At 39.7% G+C, this 23,655-nt stretch overlaps 1 protein-coding gene across 4 annotated transcripts in view; it reads right to left on the bottom strand.

Annotated features, from left to right (window-relative positions):
- Positions 1-23,433, bottom strand: part of tmem106ba (transmembrane protein 106Ba) — a 31,222-nt gene extending 7,789 nt beyond the window's left edge. The window contains exons 1-4 of one of the 4 annotated variants that reach the window (XM_052016134.1): positions 23,305-23,433; positions 16,835-17,059; positions 5,784-5,847; positions 515-674 (exon numbers count right to left, since the gene is read on the bottom strand). In XM_052016134.1, coding sequence (XP_051872094.1) covers positions 515-674; positions 5,784-5,847; positions 16,835-17,048 — 438 coding nt within the window. In that variant the 5' untranslated portion in view covers positions 17,049-17,059; positions 23,305-23,433. Of the gene's footprint in view, positions 1-514; positions 675-5,783; positions 5,848-16,834; positions 17,060-19,203; positions 19,353-19,536; positions 19,696-23,181; positions 23,279-23,304 lie in introns of those variants that run through there. The other 3 variants (XM_052016135.1, XM_052016132.1, XM_052016133.1) reach the window with 3 other exon arrangements.
- Positions 23,434-23,655: the final 222 nt, after the last annotated feature.

Genomic DNA, 23,655 nt, shown 5'->3' with positions numbered 1-23,655 from the left:
ATAATAAAAACTTAACCCTGAACATTAAAGGGAAAACTCTAGTACTTCAAGGTACCAGAATCTTACCAACCCATGTCAAAGAGCAAGATCAAGAGAATGGAATCATTGCAATCAGCTAGTTCTTAAAATAAATACAATACAAAAAGGAAACAGATTCCATTTCAACTTGTTCAGTGTTAAAATCAACAATTACATATAAGCAAATTGAGAAAGACTACATAATCTGTTATCAGTATACTGAGCATCTTGCCTACAATGAAGAGCTCAGGAGGTAATAGGGCAGAAACCGTACAAACATCTTCATAAAAATTATTCAAAAAGGGAAATAGACAAATTCAAGTGCCATCAATAAGAGGTTATTTTCTTGAAATTGTTTGGATGAGTCAAGAAAATTAGTTAAATGAAAAACCACCTTTATTAATTTCACAAAAATACCTCTTAAGAATAAATTAATGTTTTAATTAATCAATTTAATGGTTCAGGGTTTACTGCAACGTTGAGGTAAACTACTCACCGTGATGTTGAGATATACTACCCGATTGCCTTGGTCGTAACTGACGTAAATTGATTTTACACCAACATAACTCACATCAATAGATCGTGGAAACAGAAAAAATACTGCCAGTCCAGAAAGCAGCAAACAAAGTATCACAGATGAGGTCACGTACAACTTCCTAAAAAAAAAGCCAATAATTTAAATATTAAGAGAACAGCATAGGGTGTTCATCAGTAACTGAATCACATCATGTGAAAGCTTAACAAGCTGATGACTTTGTTGAAACGATGGCAGCATACATTTTAGTAGTCTTAGCCAGTACTCAACTGTTGATTGGGTTTCTCCCAAACCACATTCCCTTCTCCATGCAACCATCTTTGACTATTTATTAAATTTAAATTTCATTGGAAACAGTTTTGGAATTTGCAATCTGCCACCAAATCCCACAACCTGCTTAGTGTCTCCCCCACCGCAACCTATTTCATTACCTTTCAAAACAAAAATGTCCAATTTCTCCAAAAGATAAAAGGAAAACAATTCAAACCATAAAGGTGATATTTACACTTGTTTATAAATTCAAGGCATTACCTGATGGCCTCAATCAGTCCCAAAAATTTAACAGAACATTTTGGCCAAGAGTGGTAATTGAGCGGAGCCTGCTTTTATCTCCCAAAAAGAAAATAGTGGGTGAAATCTTTCTAGTTTGCCTGATTCTTCAGTGCTGTTGAGTCAAAGGTACCAGTGGGTTAACTTTCAATCTTATAGCGAGTTCTAAAAACTTAGCAATTTTCCATCAAATAATTGTGAAGCATAAAAAAATGAGCTGCAAAATCAGAGCTATAAGAAATAAAAAGGGGGGGGGGGGGGGAAGAAGAGAGAGAGTGAAGTGGTAGGGTATGCAAGAGGAATTAAAAAAGGTAAACAGAAGCAAGCTGTTGAGTACATTTCCCTATATAACCCCAAATTCAGCCTGTACTTTCTGATGGGGGCTATTGCTACTGGACTAGGCCAAGCTACTCACCATCTAAAAACAGCTAACAGTGCGAGAAGGGGAGCAAAGAGAAAATATGAAAGTAAAAACAGAAACATAGTCAACACAAAAGATAACCAAAAAAGTGGTGACCTTATCTGACCTGGCAGATACAACTCCACAGGAGATGCATCAAAATCAGCAAAATTCTAAAGCCAATGGTAGCTTGTTAACCAAATCCAATTGTAATTAAGTTTCTCCAAATCAGCAGAAAATGCAAACTGTTTGTCCCACTAAATCAAAAAAATCCAGCAACTTCTCAGTGACAAAGGTTGCAAAGTAGATAGCATTTAAAAAAAAACCTCAATTTTACCCACCAAATGTTACAAGAAATTAGCTAGAAAATGAGAAGGCCTCAAAACCCAAGCTGTTTATCCCACTGCACTGTTGTAATCCATATTACTTAAGATTCAGATATCAGCCAAACTCTTAGAAAAACATCCAAGAGACAATCTACATTGATGGTAGCAAAATGAAAGCACATCAAGTATCACTGTAAATATCGAGAAAACTGCTTTTCAATTAACATAATTCCTAGCTGTATCAGCAGCATCTCCATCATCGATCTAACTGATGATAGACGTAGCACCAACTACAGATGTGATCCATAAACAGTCTGCCCAACAAGGGAGCCATGTACTCCTCCGTAAATGGGGTAGGTGATGGCTGACCAGACAAATGAACAGTGCATTTTGTTTTTGTAGCCTACTCAAGACAAATCTGATATACAGCCTTAGGAAGCCCTCAATATAATTCCAAATGCTGCTGTGCCACTTTGAGCAATTAGGAGCCAGAGGTATTCTGGGAGTTGGAGATGTTGCACTACAAGGAAGCTTTAATCACCTCCTTGAAAATCTTTCTACCACCTACTAATCTTTTCCTATGACAGAGCTCAGTGCAGTGATCCATTTCAGGACTCTGGTACAAGGCATGTGACTATCATGGCCTGCCCAATGAAGTAACCAGGGCCTCAATCCTGGAGATTTTGGCCTTGGAGAGGACATTTGTTTGCTTATCCTTCCATTGAACTGAGAATTCTGTAGAGTTAGCATTAGTACTGGAAAAATGCTACTAAGATGCTGCTAGGTATTTCAGATCTCAGAAGCATGAGGGCATGGTCTACTGGGCAGCAGTGATCCCTACATTTTGTGCCGATTCTTGATCCTCAAATACCTTTACCCTTGAATGGCCGGAGGCTGTGCCAGCACAAAGTTTGTGGCGAACTTTATCAATACCTGGCTTCACTGGGAAGTAACACCTGAGATAATGGGAAATAGTTCACATTTTCTAGGTCTTGTGGTGAACCATTACCAGAGGGCAGTGTGGGGCAGGTTGGTAGGTGGTGTTGTAGAGGCCATCCTCTGTGCACTTTAGTGAATAAGCTGGTGATATCTTGGAGCTTGGCCTCTAAATACGTGGAAACGCATTCACTATTTGCACACAGCATCTCAACTACTGATGTTTGGATGACCTTGGTCCTGTAGTGTAGTCACAGTAGGTTGGTCAGTTTCCTTCATTAGCTCTGAAGATTAGTTCCACACCTTGGTCCCACTCCCACTGTAAGTTTGTTAAAGATGAAGCACAGCATTGCAATGAGGAAGGATGAGAAGTGTTGGGCAATTGTGCGGCCTGCTTGACACCCGCCTTCACTGAGATTGATCAGTATTGTGGCTTCCATGTCATTATAGAGCAAATATAATACAGAGACAAATTTTTGCAGGCAGCTGAACCTGTAGGTGTTTCAATCCTTCTGACTGATTGAGAAAGGCTTCCAAAACTCAGCACTTAAAAGCCTTAATCACAATTGTCCACATCTAGGAACATGGAGATATATAGTGGATCCAAGGACTTCATTGTCATGAGCACCTTTTAGGGGGCTCCCCCACGGTCTGCAACAGGGAAAGTCATTGCTCCACAACTACCTCCACTCAATGCCAAAGAGCTGCTTCCCAAATCACACTGTGGATTCCAATCTTCACTGCACAGAAACCCCAAGAAAAAGGCAGGGGGATAGCACTAGCCATTATACATGGCCTTGTTTGACTTCATTAAAGCCTTCAACTCCATTATTACTTCCTCTCATCATCGTTCCAGTGAACGAATTAATCAGAAGAACATCAAGACCCAGAAGCCATAGAAGGCCAGCATGCCAAAAGGAAGAAATGCTGTTTCTAAATGCCCAAACAATGGAATTGCAATTATCCAAAGACCCTCAAACAATTGCCATGGAGAATCCAGGCACCACTAAACTTCAGTTAGTCAAGCTCACTTCTAAATCAGTATCTCAAAAAGTAGCTATAGCAACACAAACAATCCAACCATCCAGGGCAACGTCCTGCAAAACAAAACAAATCTGAAACAGTGCAGGAACCATTATAGTGTGACACCCAGTCACAAGATGGGCAATTGGGCCAAATCCAGAGACTACAAGTTAGTTGTACCAATGTTTCCAAAGTGCCACACGAAACATGCTAGAAACTCAAAGGTACTCATTGAAAGGTGAAACAAAGAAATACTGCACAGCTAAGCAAAATGATTCATTATGAAAGGGATAAGCATTATTGGATAGAATGGCAATTTACTTAACAGATGTAGTTTAATTTTCATCCATCTTTGTGGCTATCCCATTTCTTCTCAATACATTGACATATTATTCATTATTATGACTAATCATAATGTTCCCACACACCCTTAACAATTAATGAGAGTGCGCCTTCATTCTATTCCAAGCTGTCATGGCAAGTGATCACCAGGTAGATAGAGGAAAAGATTCAAGGGTATGCTCAGAGCCTCCTTGGAGGTATAATGCTACATCCCCAATGACTCTTGGGAGTAATACCAAAGAAACTCTTGGGAGTTCCTGGTCTATGATCATTCAAAGTGGACAAAGAGCATTCACAATGATATTGAAAACGTGAAGTCCCAAGCATAGGGAGCACACAGAAGCCCTGCACAAAGTGCAGAAGGACACCACTCGCAAACAACCCATGTGCCACTCCCATCAGGCATCTTCTACCTATTTATTGAAGAGTCTTTGGTTCTCACATTGGGTTCAGAGGTGACCAATACAGCCAAAAAACCAGAGTGGAAACAAACGAGGGACTGCCCAATAAGAGCCTTTAGATGTCTTGTATCACATCAAATATTCTTTAAAATCTTGTGCCTTGCGATCACTTTCTCCTCCTTCAACTAGGCTCTCCAAAATGTAGCTCATTGGTGTTTTCAGTAACCTTACTTTTTCCCCACCATTATCTATTCAACCAGCAAAACACTGAACCATTACTGAGCTCCCCCTCCAAAAAAAAGGTGAAGGTTACACAAAATACAAGAAATGTAGTTAGTCTGGTAAGTGTCTGTTAAGGAAAGATATTTCACATTTCACCATCAGATTTGTGTGATGTTCTAAAATTGATCATTTTAGTTAACTGATTTATTGTTCTTGGAGGATAACAATGTTTAGGACCAAAAGTGAACCATAAAAAAAATTTAAACAGTCTAGAGAATTATCTTGAAAATCTGCAACAGGAGTACAAATGCTTACTTACTGGAAGTGCCATGTTATCATTGAAAATGCAACAAAGTTGTTGAATAAGATCATTAGACAAATAATTATTCCAAATGTTGATAATTGTAGAATTACTATTATTGGCAATATAAATCTCAAAGAAATCTTCATTTGCACTTCTGGTGAATTTAAGGAGTTATCAACACTAACTCATGTAATCTCGTCACAGAAAATGCAAGGGGATACCTCCATATTTCATTTAATAGCATCAGCTTTAATTTTCTGCACCAAATGCTGTAACCATTTCTTTAATTTCCAAAAGATTTTAAGGCAAATTACTCTTACAAGATAATAGTACGGCAAGTTATGCACAAGTGTCAGGATGAGGATGTTGGCTTCATGCACCATTTAAACAAGGATGCCACTCAATATGGGGCAACATTTGAATAGAAGAACTAACTCATTCACAACTAGAAAATGTACTGAGAAAATTAACATGAAAATAGTTTCTTGACCCCTCTACCCCCCTCATGGGATGTGTTATTTAGACTCATTTGCTTATTATCAAGGAAGCTTATTGGAAAATAGATCAGCGTTTTACTGACAGAAGCATAAATATGAACTACTTAAAGTCAAAACACAAGTATTTTTCTTAAACGATGGCACTTGAATTCAAGATAGAACTACACAAATCTACTCTGGCATGTATTGATACATGTGCTACCATTCCTTAAAATTTCAACAGAACCTACGTTCGTCTGGGTCTCAGCCTCTGATCACTGTAAGGAATTAATGCCACAAGCTGGTTTTCTTGACCTAAAATGGAGAAATGAGAACACATTTAATATTGGTTAAAAGCAAAAGTACTTGTTCTTTGCAAAACCAAGAAGTCTGTTCTAAAGAAGTGGTTTGAAAGCTAAATCAAGACTGTCCTTGTTGTTCAGACTGTTCCCATCACAGAAGACTCCCATACATAACCAGCTTATAGTTTGCAGTATAAGTGAAAACAAGATCTCAGTCCTTTGCTACTTGCCTGTTTTTACTTTGTGTTATTTGCTGTTTCAAGCTGACAATTCTTGACCTGTACATTGATGAATGTCTAATAAAACTGCTATAACCATAAGATTTACACCTCATTCTTGACTTACAAAGAACCTCCTGCACAATAACTCCAGATTCAACAACTTGGCCCAGTCAGCAGGATAGTTGAGAAGATTAAGGCCATGGGACAATCTCAGACAAAATGGAAAGTTTCAGTGCGCACATTTAACAGGAAGCGACACCTTCATTCTTTCCTAATTGTCAGAGAAGCATCTAGTTCTTACTTCACTCTTAAACTTCCTTTAAATAGTGTATTGAAATTAAAGCCCAGGTATACTCTACCCTTCAAGTGAACTTAAATCGTATTAGTTGGCTGTGCATAGCCTATTAATTAAAATCTGATGAAGTGAATTTCAGTTGCACAATCTAATGATATGGGCTAAGGTAGTAAACAAGTAATGAATTGCTCTACAGGTAGCTGGAAGAGAATTAACACCATGGCCAAATTAGAGAAGAAACCTACAGTAAAAATGGGAGCTGAACCTCCAGTGTTGTGTGAACAGATGACCGAGGGTTTGCATTCTTATCCAGTCGGAATACTTTCTTTAGATAAGATTAGTGAAGACATCAGAATGAGATATACTAACAATGTCAATTCTAATGGAAACTGTCTGCTAGATGGATATTAAAAGGGCATGGGATTAGGTCCAGAGAATGCCTGAGGGAAAGGATGAAACTGGCTGGGTGCTAGCAGTTGTATCACAATTGAGAGAACATGTTCCGTTACAAAACCAACATGATATGGACTGTGAAGAATACAAAGATCAGATCTGTGTTAACTGAACAAGTAAAAAAGGAAAAGGAAAAGGAGAACTATGACTAATTAGTACCATGTATATACTATGACTAATTAATATCATGACTAATCAGTATGATGGAAAAAATCTAAAGAGCAAATCTGTGTGTTAACTGAACAAGTGAGAAAACAAAAGCAGAAATGTGATGGAATCAAAGTGAACTATATGAAGCTCTGACAAACTGGAACAGTACAAAAGGAGTACAGCAGGGTCCTCAGAGGGGTGGTCCCATCACTGATCCTCCCCCTTGGAATAAATACATCACCTACATCAGGCAATCATGTCCAAGGCAACGCCTCTATCCAAACTTAAAGGAATTGCAGAATGGACATGAGGCTGATACTACAGTGACCTCTAGTGATTCAAGTGACAATGACAATGACGAGAGAACAGGATTGGCAGCCATAGCTCAACTGGCTCCTGTAAAGACCAAGTGAAGCTGCGCAGGAATGGTGATGGATGTGAAGGACAAGTGTTTTCTCATCAATCTGCTGAATCTGACAAAATTGATGGATGGTCCAAAGAGATGTTCCACACCTTAAAAAGTTTGAAGACCTGGGTTGAACTTCTGCGTATTAAAAATACATACAACCTGTACCCACGTGATGGCATCCAAATTCTGGCCAATATTATCTGCTCATTAAGTCACAGTTGACATGTAGAATTGTTACTAATGTGGGAGATAAGCAAAACTGACAAAAGGTGGTTGGAATGCCATTAAGCTGTGGTTGAATGAACAGACTAATACTAACAGATTGGGGAAAAGGTAGTCAGTTACAAGCAAAGGAATTCCGAGGACATCCCTGAATACAAGGAAAACTTCAGAACAGTGTGGTTAAACCACTCAGGAGTGCCAACATTAAATGAAGATAACAGGGAGATCTGGTTATGGTCCACTGAAGTCAACCTTTATGGATGGCTTGAAACCAGATGTTACCAGAATGGTCAGGTTAACAAAATCAAGTTGGAATGGACTTAACGTTTCAGATAGCCAGTGAGTGAATATTGCTAAACAAATAGAACGAGGCATGGAAATTCAAGTATTACAGGCAGGACTACTTGTTGGTCAAGTCCCTAAAGGAACATGTCACCATTGTGGTAAAAATGGGACACTGGGCTCAAATGTTGTTGGGCCAGAAAACAAGGTGATCAATAGAGAGGCTCAACCATCTTTTTCACCAATGTCAGAAGACCCTGACCTGATGGCAAGGTTTCAGCAAGTGACTACTGATTAAAGGCAACTTTTTGACGTAATTGACGCAGTCTCAAAGTAAAAAAAAGACCAACTCCATCCCTGCAGCCCTTGCTCACCCTGATAGAACAAAAAACAAATGGTCTGTACATTACACTACTAATCAAAAACAAATGTACTGAATTCTTATTAGATAACAGAGCTAACTTGTATAACCAAAACTATTGCCCAAAAATGCAAAGTACCACTGACCAATATTCACAGATGTGCATCTATGGAAGGTATTTTACCCACTGTCAATCAGCTGGCAGAATGAGGGATTCTTGTCAAAACTCACAGTCCAAACAGTCTGGTTTGGCCTGTTAAGAAAACGAATGGCACCTGGAGGCTGACAGTAGATTACAGGGTTGCCAATTAATGTATTGGCAAGTTAACCCCTCCAGTGGCCGACCCATCAACCATTTTTAATGCACTGAAACTGTCACACAAGTGGTTTACAGTTATTGACATGGCCAACGGGTTCTGGTCTGTACCCTTGGTGCCTGAACATCAACAGTGGTTGGCTTTTACAGTCAATGGACAGAAATACCTGTGGACAAGGCAGCCACAAGGGTTCCACAACAGCTAAAATGTCTACCACATGGCTCTATGACAACATCTGATAGACTTACCAACCATTGTAGGATGGTTGAATCAATGTGGATGATATCCTGATTGTGTTCACGCTGATCTGCAGTGTCAGATGCAATGTACTCTCCTTATTCAATTATTTATCTTCCAAGGGCCACAAAGCAAGTTTGGACAAGGCACAATTACAACAGGAAGAAGCCATTTACTTGGGACAAAGAATTTTCCCAAAGTAACTGGGAAATCACTGAGGATCATATGGACACAGTAAAACCACCTGCAACAGTCCAGTAACTCCAATAGATTGTTGATTGGTTGTGCAATTTCAGTATATGAATCTATTGTAGTTGCACAAACCCAAAAATGATTGAAGGGCAGCAAGTGCTCAGACGACCCTGTGACTCTCACTGAAACACTTCCAATTATTCTTCAAACTCTAAAGGCAACATTATGCACAGCACCAGCATTAGGAATCCCTGACACAGGTAAACTGTTCATTCTATGTGAGAATGAGAAACATGCCTCACGATGGCAGTCTTGAACATGGAGACCGACAGTGCCCTGTTGGCTATTAATCTGCCAAATTGAATAATGTAGCATTATGATGGGGTTTGTGAGCAGTGCAAGCAACCCATCTGGCAGTCATGGCTGTTTCCAGTATTGTGCACAATCAAGTCTTGAATATCCGATGTCCTCTGTACACATCTTACTGACAATGAATAGGGCTTCAAGTAATGGCTACTCAGTGATCCAAATGGTCCGGTGTTCTTGAGGCATCCAACATGGTCATCCAGTGAATCCAGCTACACTGTTGCCATTGGACACTGAGGACTATGATGACCATGACTGTACAAAGATAATAACAGGCCATGAAGATGCAAGCCACCACAAAGAAACACCCCTACCAAACTCAGATCTGATTCTGTTCAGAACTGGCTACTCAATGGTTGAAGGAGGAGTTAAAATGGCTAGATAGGCTATCGTTCCCGAAACTGAAGTGCTGGCATCAGGAAATATGGCTCCTGGTACCTCTGCGCAACAGGCAGAACTGAAAGCCCTGATTGAGGCCTGTAAGATAGAAGAAAAAAAATCAGCTAACAGCTACACAGACTCCCGATATGCTTTTGGTACTGTTCATAATTTTGAAAGTTTATGGAGGCAAAGGGAATTTCTTACGGCTGTAGGAACCCCAAGCAAAAGTGGCCAGTTGGTACAAGAATTAATGGATGTCATACAATTGTCAGAAGTGGCTGTATTGAAGTGCAAAAGCCATTCCAAAATGGACACAGTTGAAAGCTGCAGATGAAAAGCTGCATTAGCTGACAAGACAGCAAAAAAAAAGGCAGTACAGGAAGGAAAAAATAAAGTGAATCCCACAACTAAAGTTGTCAGAACAAACTTGAACTCTATCACACGAGCACACAGGATATTTGAGAAATGCAAGCTTGATGCTCTAATGAAGAGAAGTGGTCCTGGATGGAGAATGATGGGAAATTAAACAACGACAGAGCATGGAGATATGGCACTAGTTACAGACTGGCAGTCCAAACCACATTACTTCCTTATTTGGTACCAACAGATACATTCCCTAGAACTTATTGGAGTGGAAAAGATGACTAGCAGATTCTCCCAATGGTGGTGGAATCCAGAGTTCAGGTCACAAGCCCAAGAAACATCAAAAAGATGCATGACATGCCAGAAGATGAACCCTGGTGCAATGGAGAAGTTACCACAATTAAGTGCTCCAGCCCCATCTGGACCATTTTTTGCACCTACAAGTGGATTACATTACATTACCAAAATGCCAAGGATAGTCAGACATACTGGTAATAGTGGACAAGTTCAAGGTGTGTGGAGGCTATTCCAGCAAGGAAAGCCACTGCCATACACAGCAAAAACTCTGATCAAGGACTACATCCCTGGCTGGGGATTTCCATGTCACATTGACCAAGGGACACATTTCACTGGAAGTGTATGTCAAGAGTTATGCCGACTGATGAACGTTAAATGGTCCTTTCACTGTCCACATCATCCAGATGTGGTGGATGGCATCAGGACAGATGGAACGAATGAATGGGACTATCAAACAAAGACCAAGTATCACGAGGAGGGTGTACCATAGCCTATGGCCCTCCCCATGGTTTAATGCAGCAGAGCAACCCCAAACAAAAAGGCCAGATTAAGCCCATTTGAGGTAGTGAAAGGATGACCCATGTCACTACCTGGAGCTATTATCTCAAGAGAGGCTGATATACACATTATGACACACAGCTTAGTTGACTATTGTGTGAAGCTTACCCAAGCTGTTCAGTCTGCTTCTCAACAAGTTTCTACAGTCTGGAGTGATCCAGCAGGCAGACACACCTTGATTCCTAGTGAGTGGGTCCTGAAAGTGAGCCAAGGTGGCACCAGGTGGTGAAGACAGAGACAGCAAACACAGAGGTTAATGTGCTAATAACCTCTTAATCAGTGCCTACGTCACTGGGCTAGTGATTAAATCACTAACCAGCCAGATGGTCAAATTAGTTAACTACTGGACATGAAGCTCATTCTGATGTTGTTTGTTGTTGTTGCATTTTTAACTAGTCTCGCCCACTCACAATGTGCCAACTGAAATGACCCATGTGTTCTTATGAATGTCACACGAGTTTGTATATGCTGTTACTGCCTCTGGCTGTTGAATATGCCAATACATACCACACACCTCACAATACTAAATGTTAGGCATTCCTGTAGACTCTGTACAAATATGTACTCTTCTTTGAAGAAAGTTGGATTGTTGAAAGTTGCTGGATAGTAATGTTGAACTTTGTTGGGTACAGTTTGTGTAACTATAGGTCACACTGTCCTAAATGGAATAATGATTCTGGAATTTTTATTGACAATGTCCACCGAAAGAACGTCACAATCCAACAAGGTTCCTGTCAATCAATAAGAATCAGCTTGAATTCATGGAACAACACATTTTGTGTGTTGAAATGGAGCTTATGTCTCCCTTCTACATAATTGGTTAGGATCCTTTTATTTGGGTTATGTCTTCCCTGCTATGATACACATGCAAACCTTATCTTACTATTGAGCCCAGACATAAATGGGACATCTCAGAAGGAAATAGTTTTGCAGCAATTCTATTCCCAACATATGGTGTTGCAAGACCTAAAAGGTAAATTAAAAATGTGGCTAGAAAGAGTAAGCAATGACACTGCTGGTGTCTTACAGAAAGTAACAGCAGAAATGGTTGCAATGTACAAAATGGTTCTCCAAAATTATATGGCATTAGATCTTCTTTTAGCTGTTAAGAGGGGAACACGTGCAGTTCTAGGCAAAGAGTGTTGTACCTCCATATCTGTTGAGTCTGACGACATCCGATTTGGCTGATAATACTCAAAGCAGCTGCCAAGATACATCATTCCAATGAGTGGCTTTGACTGGATCAAATTAGCCCCAGGAAGCTGGTGTTACTTGATGTTACAAGTTATAATGTTTGCTCTGGTATGCCTTATATAAGTAATTAAGATGTAAACTACGATAATAGCCATCATCAGTAGAGTTGTTCAAACTCACAAGTTTCCCTACCACAAGGACAATCAACCAGATTATGACATAACTGTATAAGTACCTTTTTATGTTTTTATAACTTAGGGTTGATTAAGTCTTATATTCGACACTGGTATCCCAAGTTATTCTACCTCTGAATTTTCAGGTGCACTGATTCAAGATTTTGTATTTCCCTTATCTAACCAGCTTAAACTAGTTTGCAGTATAAAAGGGAAAATATAGTCTCCAGTCCTTTGTTACTTGCTGTTTCAAGTGGACACTGCTTGAGTTGTACTTTGATGAACATCTAATAAAACCGCTGTAACCACAAGATTTATGCTTTATTCTTGACTTCCAAAGAACCTTCTGGACAATATCATCTCCAGATCCAACAGCTGCTACATATAAAGGGGCCTAGATCTGTGATCATAATGGCAGAGAAACTAGGCTATCATAATTGCAGTGAAACCAAAGCAACTTCAATGCTTTAACAATGAAATCCTGAAATGGCTGTCAGCAATTCAACCATCTTTAGGCTATGCTATTTGTATTCTTCCACAGAATTTGCTCGAGTTACCTTGAACATATGGTAATTATGAACTTGTAAATTAACAAAATGTTGTTTTTGTTTAGAAGTGCACAACATTTGAGTATTTAAACATGAACTTGGCAATAATGGCTTAGCAAACATTTCTATCCAATTCACTCATCTTGTCCATCAGAATAAGGAAAATGGCTTAAATGGCTTATTTGTTACACACCCATCTTCAACAATAAATTGTTACAAGCTCATTTAACATCTGAAACAAAATTGAGTATGGTAAAGTTTAACAATAACAAGCCACATTTAAATAACACCTTGGTGAAATGTTTCCAAGGCCCTTTACAAAAATGTTAATAAAATTTGGCTGAGCCAGATGACATTGGCCAACTAATGAAACATCTGATCAAAAGATTAAAAGGGAGGCAAGAGGGTATGGAGGAAGATCAAGGGAATTCTAGAAATTAAGGCCTTGACAACTCAGTAATGGTTGCCAATAGTGGAGCAATTAAGTTGGGAATGCTCAGGGGAAGGAATTGATAACATGCCACACAATAGGCTGGTTAGCAAAATAGAAGTCAATAGAATTTAAAAAAAGATCAGTAGCAGCATGACTAAGAAAACTGGCTTAAAAAAAAGCAAAGATGGTGATAAACGGTTGTTTTCCAGACTGCAAGGTGACAGACAATGGTGCTCCCCAAAATTTTATGCTGGAATCATTTGTTAATGACTTGGACATGGAATGTACAGGGGAAGTCTCCAAATCTGCAGATGACACACAGAGCTTGGAGGTTTGGTAAACAAAGAGGGTAGCAAGACTGCAAGGCGATTATGCTGTGGGTGCAAGAGCAGGTGGGCAGTAATGAAGTTTAATAGTTAGGTGCAAAGTAATGCACATTACTAGGAAGAACAAATGCAATATAATCCATTCTAAAAGGTTGAGCGGGAACAGATAGGCCAGCTAGGTGTTTGTACATAAACCCTTGAGGTAGCAAAGCATGTCAGGAACGCGATTAGTAAAACTTTTGAGATGCTAGGATTCATGAACAGACAAACATTGAACTTGTGAAAGACACTGGTTAGGCCACAACATTGTATTCAACACATTTTATGAAAAGATGAGGTGGTCCTAGATGAGAAATAATTACTAGAATAGTTCCAGGGATTAGAGATTTGTCAAAAAGGTGAGGAGAGATTTAATAGGAACTAGAGGGGCAACTTTTTCCACCCAGAGGGTGGTCCATATATGGAATGAGCTGTCAGAGGGAGTGGTTGAGGCAGGTACATTAAGATTTACAAGACACTTGAACAGGTATGTGGATAGGAAAGGTTTAGAGGGTATGGGTCAAATGCAGGTAAATGGGACAAGTTTAGATGGGCATCTCAGTCAGTGTGGACCGGTTGGGCCAAAGTGCCCGTTTCTATGCTGTATGATCGATTCCAAGCCGAGGTTATTCACATAAAAGATCAAGGAGAAGATTGAAAAGAGTTGTGCATGATCACGGCTGGCTTAGATAATGTAAATAAAGGGAATCCATTTGTATTTTAGGATGGTTGAAGCAAATATTTAGTTTTGGTCAAAAGACAAAAAGGTATGGCAAGGGGAAAAAATGTTAAAGGGGAATTGAATAATCACAAGAACAAGTTATTTGTAAGGCAGTGGGGAAAGGGGCCAGTGAAAATGCAACAGAAGTAATTGTTTTATTAGGAGCCAGCAGAGGCTCAATGGGTCAAATCACCTCCTCTGCCATACTGCAGGACATTAGAAGTAGAAGCAATTATTGAGGAAGGAAGTACCAAGTGATTATCGATTTCAAATCAAGAATGGAAGCTTAAGAGAGTAGCATAATATAACTTAGAGCCAATCTACTTTTTTTGCCCAGAGGGGTAATGAGTGAGTGAGACCTAGTGAAAGTTGAAACAAGGGCAGCAAGATCTCTGCACTGCAAGTTAATAGAGAGCATAATTTGGGAGATCATCCAGGATTGCACTCGAATAATTGCCTAGGAATAGCACAAGGTTATCCCAATGGCACAAACATGTAATTAAATATGATAAAAGACTTCGAACAAATCTGGTTCAGCTCAGGTATTTGGATGAGAAATCAGAGTTGGAGCTAAAGACTGGTATTAGGAACTCCACATATCATGATGTAGGAATGAGAAGGAAGTTATTATTTAGATGGACACAAGTACTCCTATTACACAATTTAAAGACAAGCAGGTAATTCTCCATATCCATGCCAAAATTCATATCATCCACATCAAGGTGTCATTTATCTTCTGACCATGACTTGTTAGCCAAGAATACTACTCAGATGTGCAACAGTTGAGGGATCAAAGATTTTTAAACAGGTGCACATCTTTTGGAATGAACCATAAGATAAATGACTTCTTGGTGGTGACATGAGGGACGGGTGCAATAAGATTCTCTCAGTCCCACATCACATGTTCCTTTGCTAATTTCCATCGACTAGTTACATATATTGGTAACAATCTCTCTCAAGGTTAAGGATCAGGGAGAAAAAAAAAGGACATAATAGGCTTTAGGTTAAATGTACAAAGATTTGATTCTTCAGATCAAAAATAGAGCTTAAGGAAAAAATGTTGCAGTGTAATTACTCAAAACTATTCAAATGTTACTGTCTTTGAAGGAAAAAAAAAGAGCAATGGATATCATTGTATTTTATTGGTTCATTTGAAAATCTCACCCAAATTAGAAGGCTACTAGTTGAAGCACTTCAGGAATTGAACACTTAATCTTAGTCAACAGTTCCAATTCATTCTGACAAATTGCTGAATGCATGTTCATGTATACACAAGTAATCCTCCTGCAGACATTAGAGCAAGAAATTCTCCATGCCCATACCAAGATTCATCCCTCACTTCACACCAAGAAGTCATACACCTTATTGGTTCATTCCAAAAGCGAGCAAGATGCCTGCTGTATCAGTGATCATAACCAAAAATTATATTTAAATTGCTTTGCAGCTAACAGTTTAAACTATGAAACAACTGTAGTTACGTCCTCTTCTCTGCGACTACAAAATAAGGGGTCAGTCTTTAAAACTGAGGTGCATAGAAATTTCTTCTCAGAGAGAAATGAATATTTGGAATAGTCTGTCCCCAAGCGTAGTGGAGACCAGATATATATTCAAGGTGAAGGTAGATAAGTACTTGAAGAATTAAGGAATTGAGAGTTGTGGGAAACTGGCACAGAAGAAGCACTAAGGCCAGCATAGATCAGCCATGATCATATTGAATGGTAGGGCAGGTTTGAGGAGCTGAGCAGCCTACTCAGGCTCTTATTTTGTGTTCTTTTTAGAAGAGATTTAGAAGTGATTTCCTAGTTGAGTGACTAAAATAATATTCATGTTACTCCAAGTACTGAGTGCTGGCTGTGATCTTCTACAACATCTGATAAAGACCTACAAGATGAAAGCAGATCAAGGACAAACTTACAAATACAGGCTAACCTTCCATTCCTTTCATAAATAATCAAGTCTTTATTCTCCCAATGTTGCTAGATTTCCAGCTGAAGGATTATAAACAGAATACTTAAAGCAAAAAAAACCAAATTTAAGACCTTTCAAAAACCAATGCAAGCTTAACATTCACATGCAATGTGCCAGTTTGTTGCACCATAATTACAAATCAAATAGAAGTTACAGAAAGAACCCTGAAAATTAAACAGCTGCAGGAAATTTTTGTATCATTCTGGGATACTGACAATAAATTTGTCAATGATTTAATTGACAAGTGAATGCCAAGGCTGTACATTGATATTCTTAATTCTAACTTAATTTTTCTAAAAACAAGCATCTACTACAGAATTGGCAAATTGAATATACTGATACATAGTAGCCACCTGGCAGAATTAATGTACTTGTTGCTAATGTACACTAGCCCATTTTATAAGTCACCTGTTCAGTACATCAAAGACAAAAATTGTACAGTGGTTAAAAGCAAGTCTCCAAAATGACAGTGAAAGCATTCAGAAATAAATCACCTCTTGGAATTCTTCCTGTTCCTTGACACGTTGGACAGGTAACACTGTCTCGACCCGTGAATTCCACATATGGAAACTGTGAAACATCCCCATTTCTACTGGAGTCCTCACTATGATTGGATGAAATCTCCAATTTATCCCTTTCCCTTTTGCTGGATTCACCGTTTTCACTGAAGGGTTTGCGCAGTGATAGACGTGATAGATTTTCCCCCATTGTTCAATCACCTAGAGGAAAGATTAAATATGGGAACTTAAACATGGAACACAGAACATCCACCTTTAAAGAGAATAGCAAACAGCTTAGATGGAAAAAGAAAAAAAAGCACAAGGGTCTAAACACAAAAATCCAAGACTTTCTAAAAACATCAATTTAATACTTGTTAAATACAGATTAAGATTTCTTCTCACAAATACACCTCATCTACCAGAGTATTTTAGCATTGTTTTTATTTCAGACTTGAATCATCTCCTCCATTTTGGATCTGTTCAAGTTATACACAAGACTTAAGATACCTAAATACATGTGCTGCTGAATTCAACCAAGGTTTTCTACAGAAAATAGTGAATCAGAATATTACATGCTCTTGAATTTAGTAGATGAATTATTCCTAGAGACAAATGCTTAACTTTTACATATTCCCTCCCCCCCCCCCCCAAATAGTCCATGGTAAATGTGCACAGCAACAAAACATTTTTAACAAAAATAGCTGTGGGCAAGGCAAATAGAGAAAAACTGATAAAATTTATACAGAAGAAGTCAAGTATTTTAAGTAAAACTGCTAGAAGAAAATCCAAAGATTCAGACTGCAAAAGAGCAACAGAATGTGATATGCTTCACGTTTTTCAAATAATGGATACCGTTTCAAATATACAAGCTATCAGGGAGAGTCCAATAATACATTTCATCTTTACATAGCATCTTAAAAAAAGTAGCAATATTCTACCAGACTAGAAGTTACAAACCAAAAACAGAGCTGCATCTAAACCAATAGCAAAGTTGAATGTTAATTAGTGCATTCCCAAGTAAACTAAATGTCACAAATTCCAATATTCTTCTATACTGAACCAAAAATTGATCTGTTGCCACATATTTAGATCCCTTTCCTTCTCCCATCACTAGAATCATTGTATAAAACCATAAACTGTATTTAAGGATTTTTCTTTAGAAACTTGAAATGTGTTAAATAGCCAGAGGAAAGCACACACAAATACAATGCAAAGTTTAAACTCAGGGAAGGGGCCGACTTCCTCCTTCCGAGTTTTTAAAAACAAGAACTCAGGCTTGAAGCACAGATTCAGCAAGTGATAAAAATCAGTACAAACGATTCAAAGTTAAAGCAGATTCAACTGGAAACGAAAGTGTTTGTACTTAAATATACTAAAGCAGAACTAGAAGCAAGACGAAATAACAGATTTCCAGACGATCACATAGTACAGAAGAGCAAAGTAAAAACAAGCAAGTGAAGCAAACGTTTTACTGTTCACTAGAATAAATCAAAAAGGTCAATGAGACAAACGTCAAGAAGTCCGCAGCAAGGAGGAATAAGTTCTCAAGTCCAGGCAATGTGGATAAATTGAAAGCTACTCAGTTATTCATTTCTGATCAATTGCGTAGTTATGCAATTAGCACAGAATGGGACGAATAGATTAGTTAATACCTGCATAACAATGTACGCTTTTTTTTAAAAAAAAGCGAGCACAGAATGGATTATTCTGCGGCTAAGCGGCATGCAACTTTACGGTTACGTATTACGCCATTCTTGAATTCAATTGGAAACTGATTGAGACGATAAATTTTCGCGACTAGTTTGCAAACTACAAACTTTTGTTATTTTAATAAAAGGTTTATAGGCGACATTGGCTCAAATGCAACGAACGAAATTAACACACAGTAAAGAAGTGGATATTAATACATTTCTGACTCTTGGAGATTCCACCTCTGTACGAAGTGAAGAATTAGCAGTCAGTATGGATAACCTCCCGTCCTTTTCTTCGGGAGCGGATACCCACATTCTCACCCAGCTGCCCTATCAGTGGAAGAGTCTGCGATTCCCATATTGGCCATATCAGTCAATTTAAAAACACGCAAAACTAGAGCCTTCCACTATCGCTAGGGACTGCCCAAGTGAATTCAACCACTGAGCACAGACAGAAGTTCCTCTTTGGTGGAAAACTCGTGCCGTCTGCAGGTTTCACATTCTTCATTTTAGAAAAGCAACTTTCAAAGGCAGAGCTACAAATTATATTAAAATGTTAACTCAGCATGTTGAGCCTCTAAAATCTGAATTCACAGGAAATTATTTTCTGCTGAGATTTAGAAGATACAAATCACATCTTCTTCCGTACAGAGAGGAACACAAATGACACACCTCGGCCAGACCAGCTTCACAGTACACCGTGCAGAACGATTTTGCACTCACGAAGTGTCAGCATCGGTGGGGTATTAACAGAAAGGCCGCGGTAGAGAGCCGCGGGGGGAGTCATCGCACACGTTTCTCACGCTGCATCAGGTGCGGAGGGTGAGCAGCCCGCTGGCGGCGTGACGCGCTGCCCCAGGCTCGCGCCCAGCCGGCGACACCGTCCGCGCGCCGTCACCGGGACAACCGCCGCCGACCGGCCGGCCCCTGGGCCGGGGAGTAGCCGCCAGTGCGTCCACCAACCAGTGTAAAAATTACCCTAACACCACATCACTCCAGACTTACCGATAACCAAGACTGTGTTCTGACGTTTTCTAGACAAGACACTTCTGCTGATGTCGCGCTGTAAGTTCATTATTTAAAAAAAACAAGCTGGGCTCACACGACTCCCGTGTTTACCTTTTTCCCCCCCTCCCTACGCCGCGCAAGCGTACCGCCTGCTCCACGGAATCATGGGATGACGTCACAGCCCTACCCACCGAAAGGCCGGGAGTCGCTGGTGGAGCGTCCACTGAGGGGGTGGCGACGCCAGGCAGAGGAGAGGAGTTGTTTCCTACGCTACTGAGTGATTTCTTCAGCCCAGTTGCAAAAACAAGCATCTGTTTACTCATTTTCTACCCAAGTACATTAAAAAAAGCAGTGTAGATTTAAAATTGAGGATAGTCAGTCCCCAATAAAAGTAGAGAATGATCAACTAATTCGTTTAATTAATTCTACCTACCGGCCTGTGCTCCTTCCCCTCTCCTGACGTCCTTATTCTGGCTTCTGCCCTCTTCCTTTCCAGTCCTGATGAAAGGTCCCGACCTGAAACGTCACATTTAATGCTCATCCCCCCCCCCCCCCCCCCGAATGCTGCTGTAGGTGGTGGTGATGGCGAGCCAGCTTGAACCACAGACACAAGAGATTCTGCAGATGATGGAGCAACACACACAAAATGCTGGAGGAACTCAGCAGGTCGAGCAGCATCCAGGCACTTATCCCTGCAACCGCACTAAGTGCTACACTTGTATCTACACCACTTCCCTCACCACCATTCAGGGCCCTAGACAGTCCTTCCAGGTGAGGCACCACTTCACCTCTGAATCAGATAGTGTCATTTATTGCATCCATTGTGGCCTCTTCTGCATCAGTGAGACCTGATGCATGTCAGGTAACTGCTTTATCGAGCACCTTCGCTCCATCCACTGCAAAAGCAACGATCTCCCGGTGGCCAGCCACTTCAATTCTACATCCCACTCCCATACTGACATGTCTATCCACTGCCATATTGAGGCCAGACACAGGTTAGAGGAACAACACCTCATATTCCGCCTTGGTTGTCTCTGACCTGATGGTCTCAACATCAATTTCTCTAGCTTCTGGTAATCTCTCCCCTCTTCCACCCCCCTTATTTTCCTTCATTTCTGTAGCCCCCTCACCCCTGCCCTTTCCCTCATATTCCCCACCTCCTTCCTTTTATTCCATGGTCTACTGCTCTCTCCTACTGGATTCTTTCTTCTTCAGCTCTTTGCCTCTTCTACCCATCACTGCTCAGCTTCTTACATCATTCCCTTTCAATCCACCCTCCCCCTCTCACTTGGACTCACCTACCAGCCTGTGCTCCTTCCCCTCTCCTGACCACCTTATTCTGGCTTCTGCCCTCTTCCTTTCCAGTCCTGATGAAAGGTCTCAACCTGAAACGTCACTGTTTATTTCCCTCCATAGATGCTGCCTGACCTGCTGAGTTCCTCCAGCATTCAGTGTGTTGCTCCAGCTTGAACCACAGTAGTCTTGGTGCTGGTACTCTGTAGACATCTGCATTGCAAGAGCATCTGAAGTTTACTGTCATTCATATGCCTGATATGACCTGCCCAAAGGAATCTCTGGTCAATGATTGCTTATAATGTAGAGAGAGCATTTGAGATGGTATTGGAGATCTTGAAACCATATACAAGGAGCAGAAGCAATGGATTAACCAACAAACATTCCATCCAGCTACTCCTTTAATCACTACCTGACCAATAGCCACCTCAGAACACACAAACCTGGAGTGGAAGCAAGTCAACGGTGATCAAGACACTGCTTAAGAACACAAAATTGGAGTAAGCTAATTGAGCCTGCTCACCATTCACTACTATCATGGCTGATCTGCTCCAAGCCTCATCTCCTTATCTGCACCAGTTCTTCACAACACTGAATTCCTCAATCTTCCATAAATATCATCCTCTTGAAATATTTCCAGTGGGAAGAATCTCAGTTTTCAGAGATCAAGAGATTGACATAACAGGTCTCAGATCAGTCCTGGCTGTGGTTCTCAGGAAAGGAGCAATTTCTGTGGTATTGGGGGAACATTATGTTGGTGGCCATGTAAGGAAGCTTTCCACTCACACCACACAATCCCTCCCAATAACCAATTCACCACTGATGCTCCATTTTCCACAGTATGTTATTGAAAAGAGCAAATTGGGATGGATTATAAATGTTGGATATGCTAACATATTCCATGTCTTAAATGACTAGATTTAATAAAAATATTTCAATATCTGGTCCACTCCATTCCCTCATTAACCACTCTGTCCTCATTTTTCTACACTATTCCAAACAAGTTCAATACAAGCTCAAGAAATGGTTCCTTAACTTTTGATTGTCCACTTTATAACTTTCTATTTACAACACTAAATCACTGATTCTAATTAATGATTTTGTTATACCTATTTATATCCTCTTAGATCCATCTTCTGTTTTGTCCCATTTCTATACCCTTTGCCTTGTACATTATCCTTTTTTTAATAATTGTTCAGTCAGGAAGATAATTGGAGGTGGGTTAGAGAGGTAAATTTGGGATGGGGGAAAAAAAAGAGTTAGTGTTGTGTTGGGTTGAGATGCCAATTTGGGGGGCATCACCTCTTCCCTAGGAGATTGACCAGGATTGGTGTGGGGAACACAACACTAACCATGTAAAAGTTAAAACAAATAAATCAACTGGAAACAGGATGGACTTCTCAGACTCCCAACCATGGTCCAGGTTGGATTAATCAGTGCTGAAACAGGTTTCAACCCTTCACTTAAGATCTAGCTCAATGTTCAAGACTGATAGAATTTCATACAGCTGATACCAAAACAAGCATTGTACACCATTTCTTGATGCTGTTCACACTCAGTGGCCTCCAATGAGATACTTGCCACTGCCATGGAGAAGATAATGTAATGTAATTTTTAAAATTGTGATACTAAGTAATGGAATTTCAACACCAGCTACCTTACAATTCAAGCATGGAATGCTTGAACACAAACGTTGGAATGGAACTGTTCCTTTAAGGGTAGTAGGTGTACAGATCCAGAGATAGACTTGGTGGTATTTTAGCAAGCAAGGTCATTCAGAGTTCTTAAGATGTTAGGTATTTTCCTTGGATTCATCGTTATGGCCACACCCACATTTAAAATAAAAACAGAAAGTGCTGGAAGTACTCAGCAGGTCAAACACCATGTATGAAAAGAAAAACAGTTAATATTTCAGGTCAATGACACCTTAGCAAAAAATGATGAGAAAAACAGTAATCTTTGGGTTGATAAAAGGTCATTAACTCAAAATATTAATTCTATTTCTTCATAGACAACTACTAGCATACCTTTACTGCTGCACTCAATAAAATATATTGCATGCACTCAAATGATAGCTTTCTTTCAAAAAGAAAATGCTCTAGTTCAGGGAATAGACCTTATTAGCTCTGAAATTTCCTGGGAGTTCAATAGGTGCTCCAATCCTGAATTTTAGGACCAAATACATGGACAAATCACATTATGAGAAGTATATTCCAAAACACAATTCCTTAAACCATCAAAAACTATGACAATTATCTTCTGTTGAGTCTTAATGCCAAGTCATTCTTTAAAATTGAATTTTTAAGAATGGCTTCTGTAATATACATGAATACATAGATGCACACTCACACTCTTACCACTGCTGTCTTCAGACTACCTACTGTCTAGTTACAATACAGTTCACAAAATTTTTCTAAATTCCAATATTTAGGTGGTCAGCTATCTCAGGGATATAAAATTGCAGTGACTTACACAAATACAACTGCCAAACAAGCATGTAAGCAGTCCCAAAGGATGTTTGCAATTGAACAGAGTGGTTTGACCTATTGATTAATTGCAATCATTTTGAATGACCTGTTAAGTGGGACCCAATACCAGAACAATCACAGCAAGAAACCCACACTTATCAACCAATATGGTATGAGTATTCTATGCAGCCTGCAGAAATAGATAACAGGAACCAATTTCAAACCTTTGGAAGTAGAATTGGACATGCAAAACCTGCTTTTTCAGGGGCTACACAGTTCCTTCAGACACCTAGATGAGAGATAGGAAGCACACACTTGTACAATTAGAAGTGCAGAACTAACGTTCACCATTATT

The sequence above is a fragment of the Pristis pectinata genome, chromosome 5 (assembly GCF_009764475.1).
Source record: "Pristis pectinata isolate sPriPec2 chromosome 5, sPriPec2.1.pri, whole genome shotgun sequence".
Lineage (NCBI taxonomy): Eukaryota > Metazoa > Chordata > Chondrichthyes > Rhinopristiformes > Pristidae > Pristis > Pristis pectinata.
The sequence above is the reverse complement of the archived record's forward strand: the minus strand, read 5'-3'. Positions and strand labels throughout refer to the sequence as shown.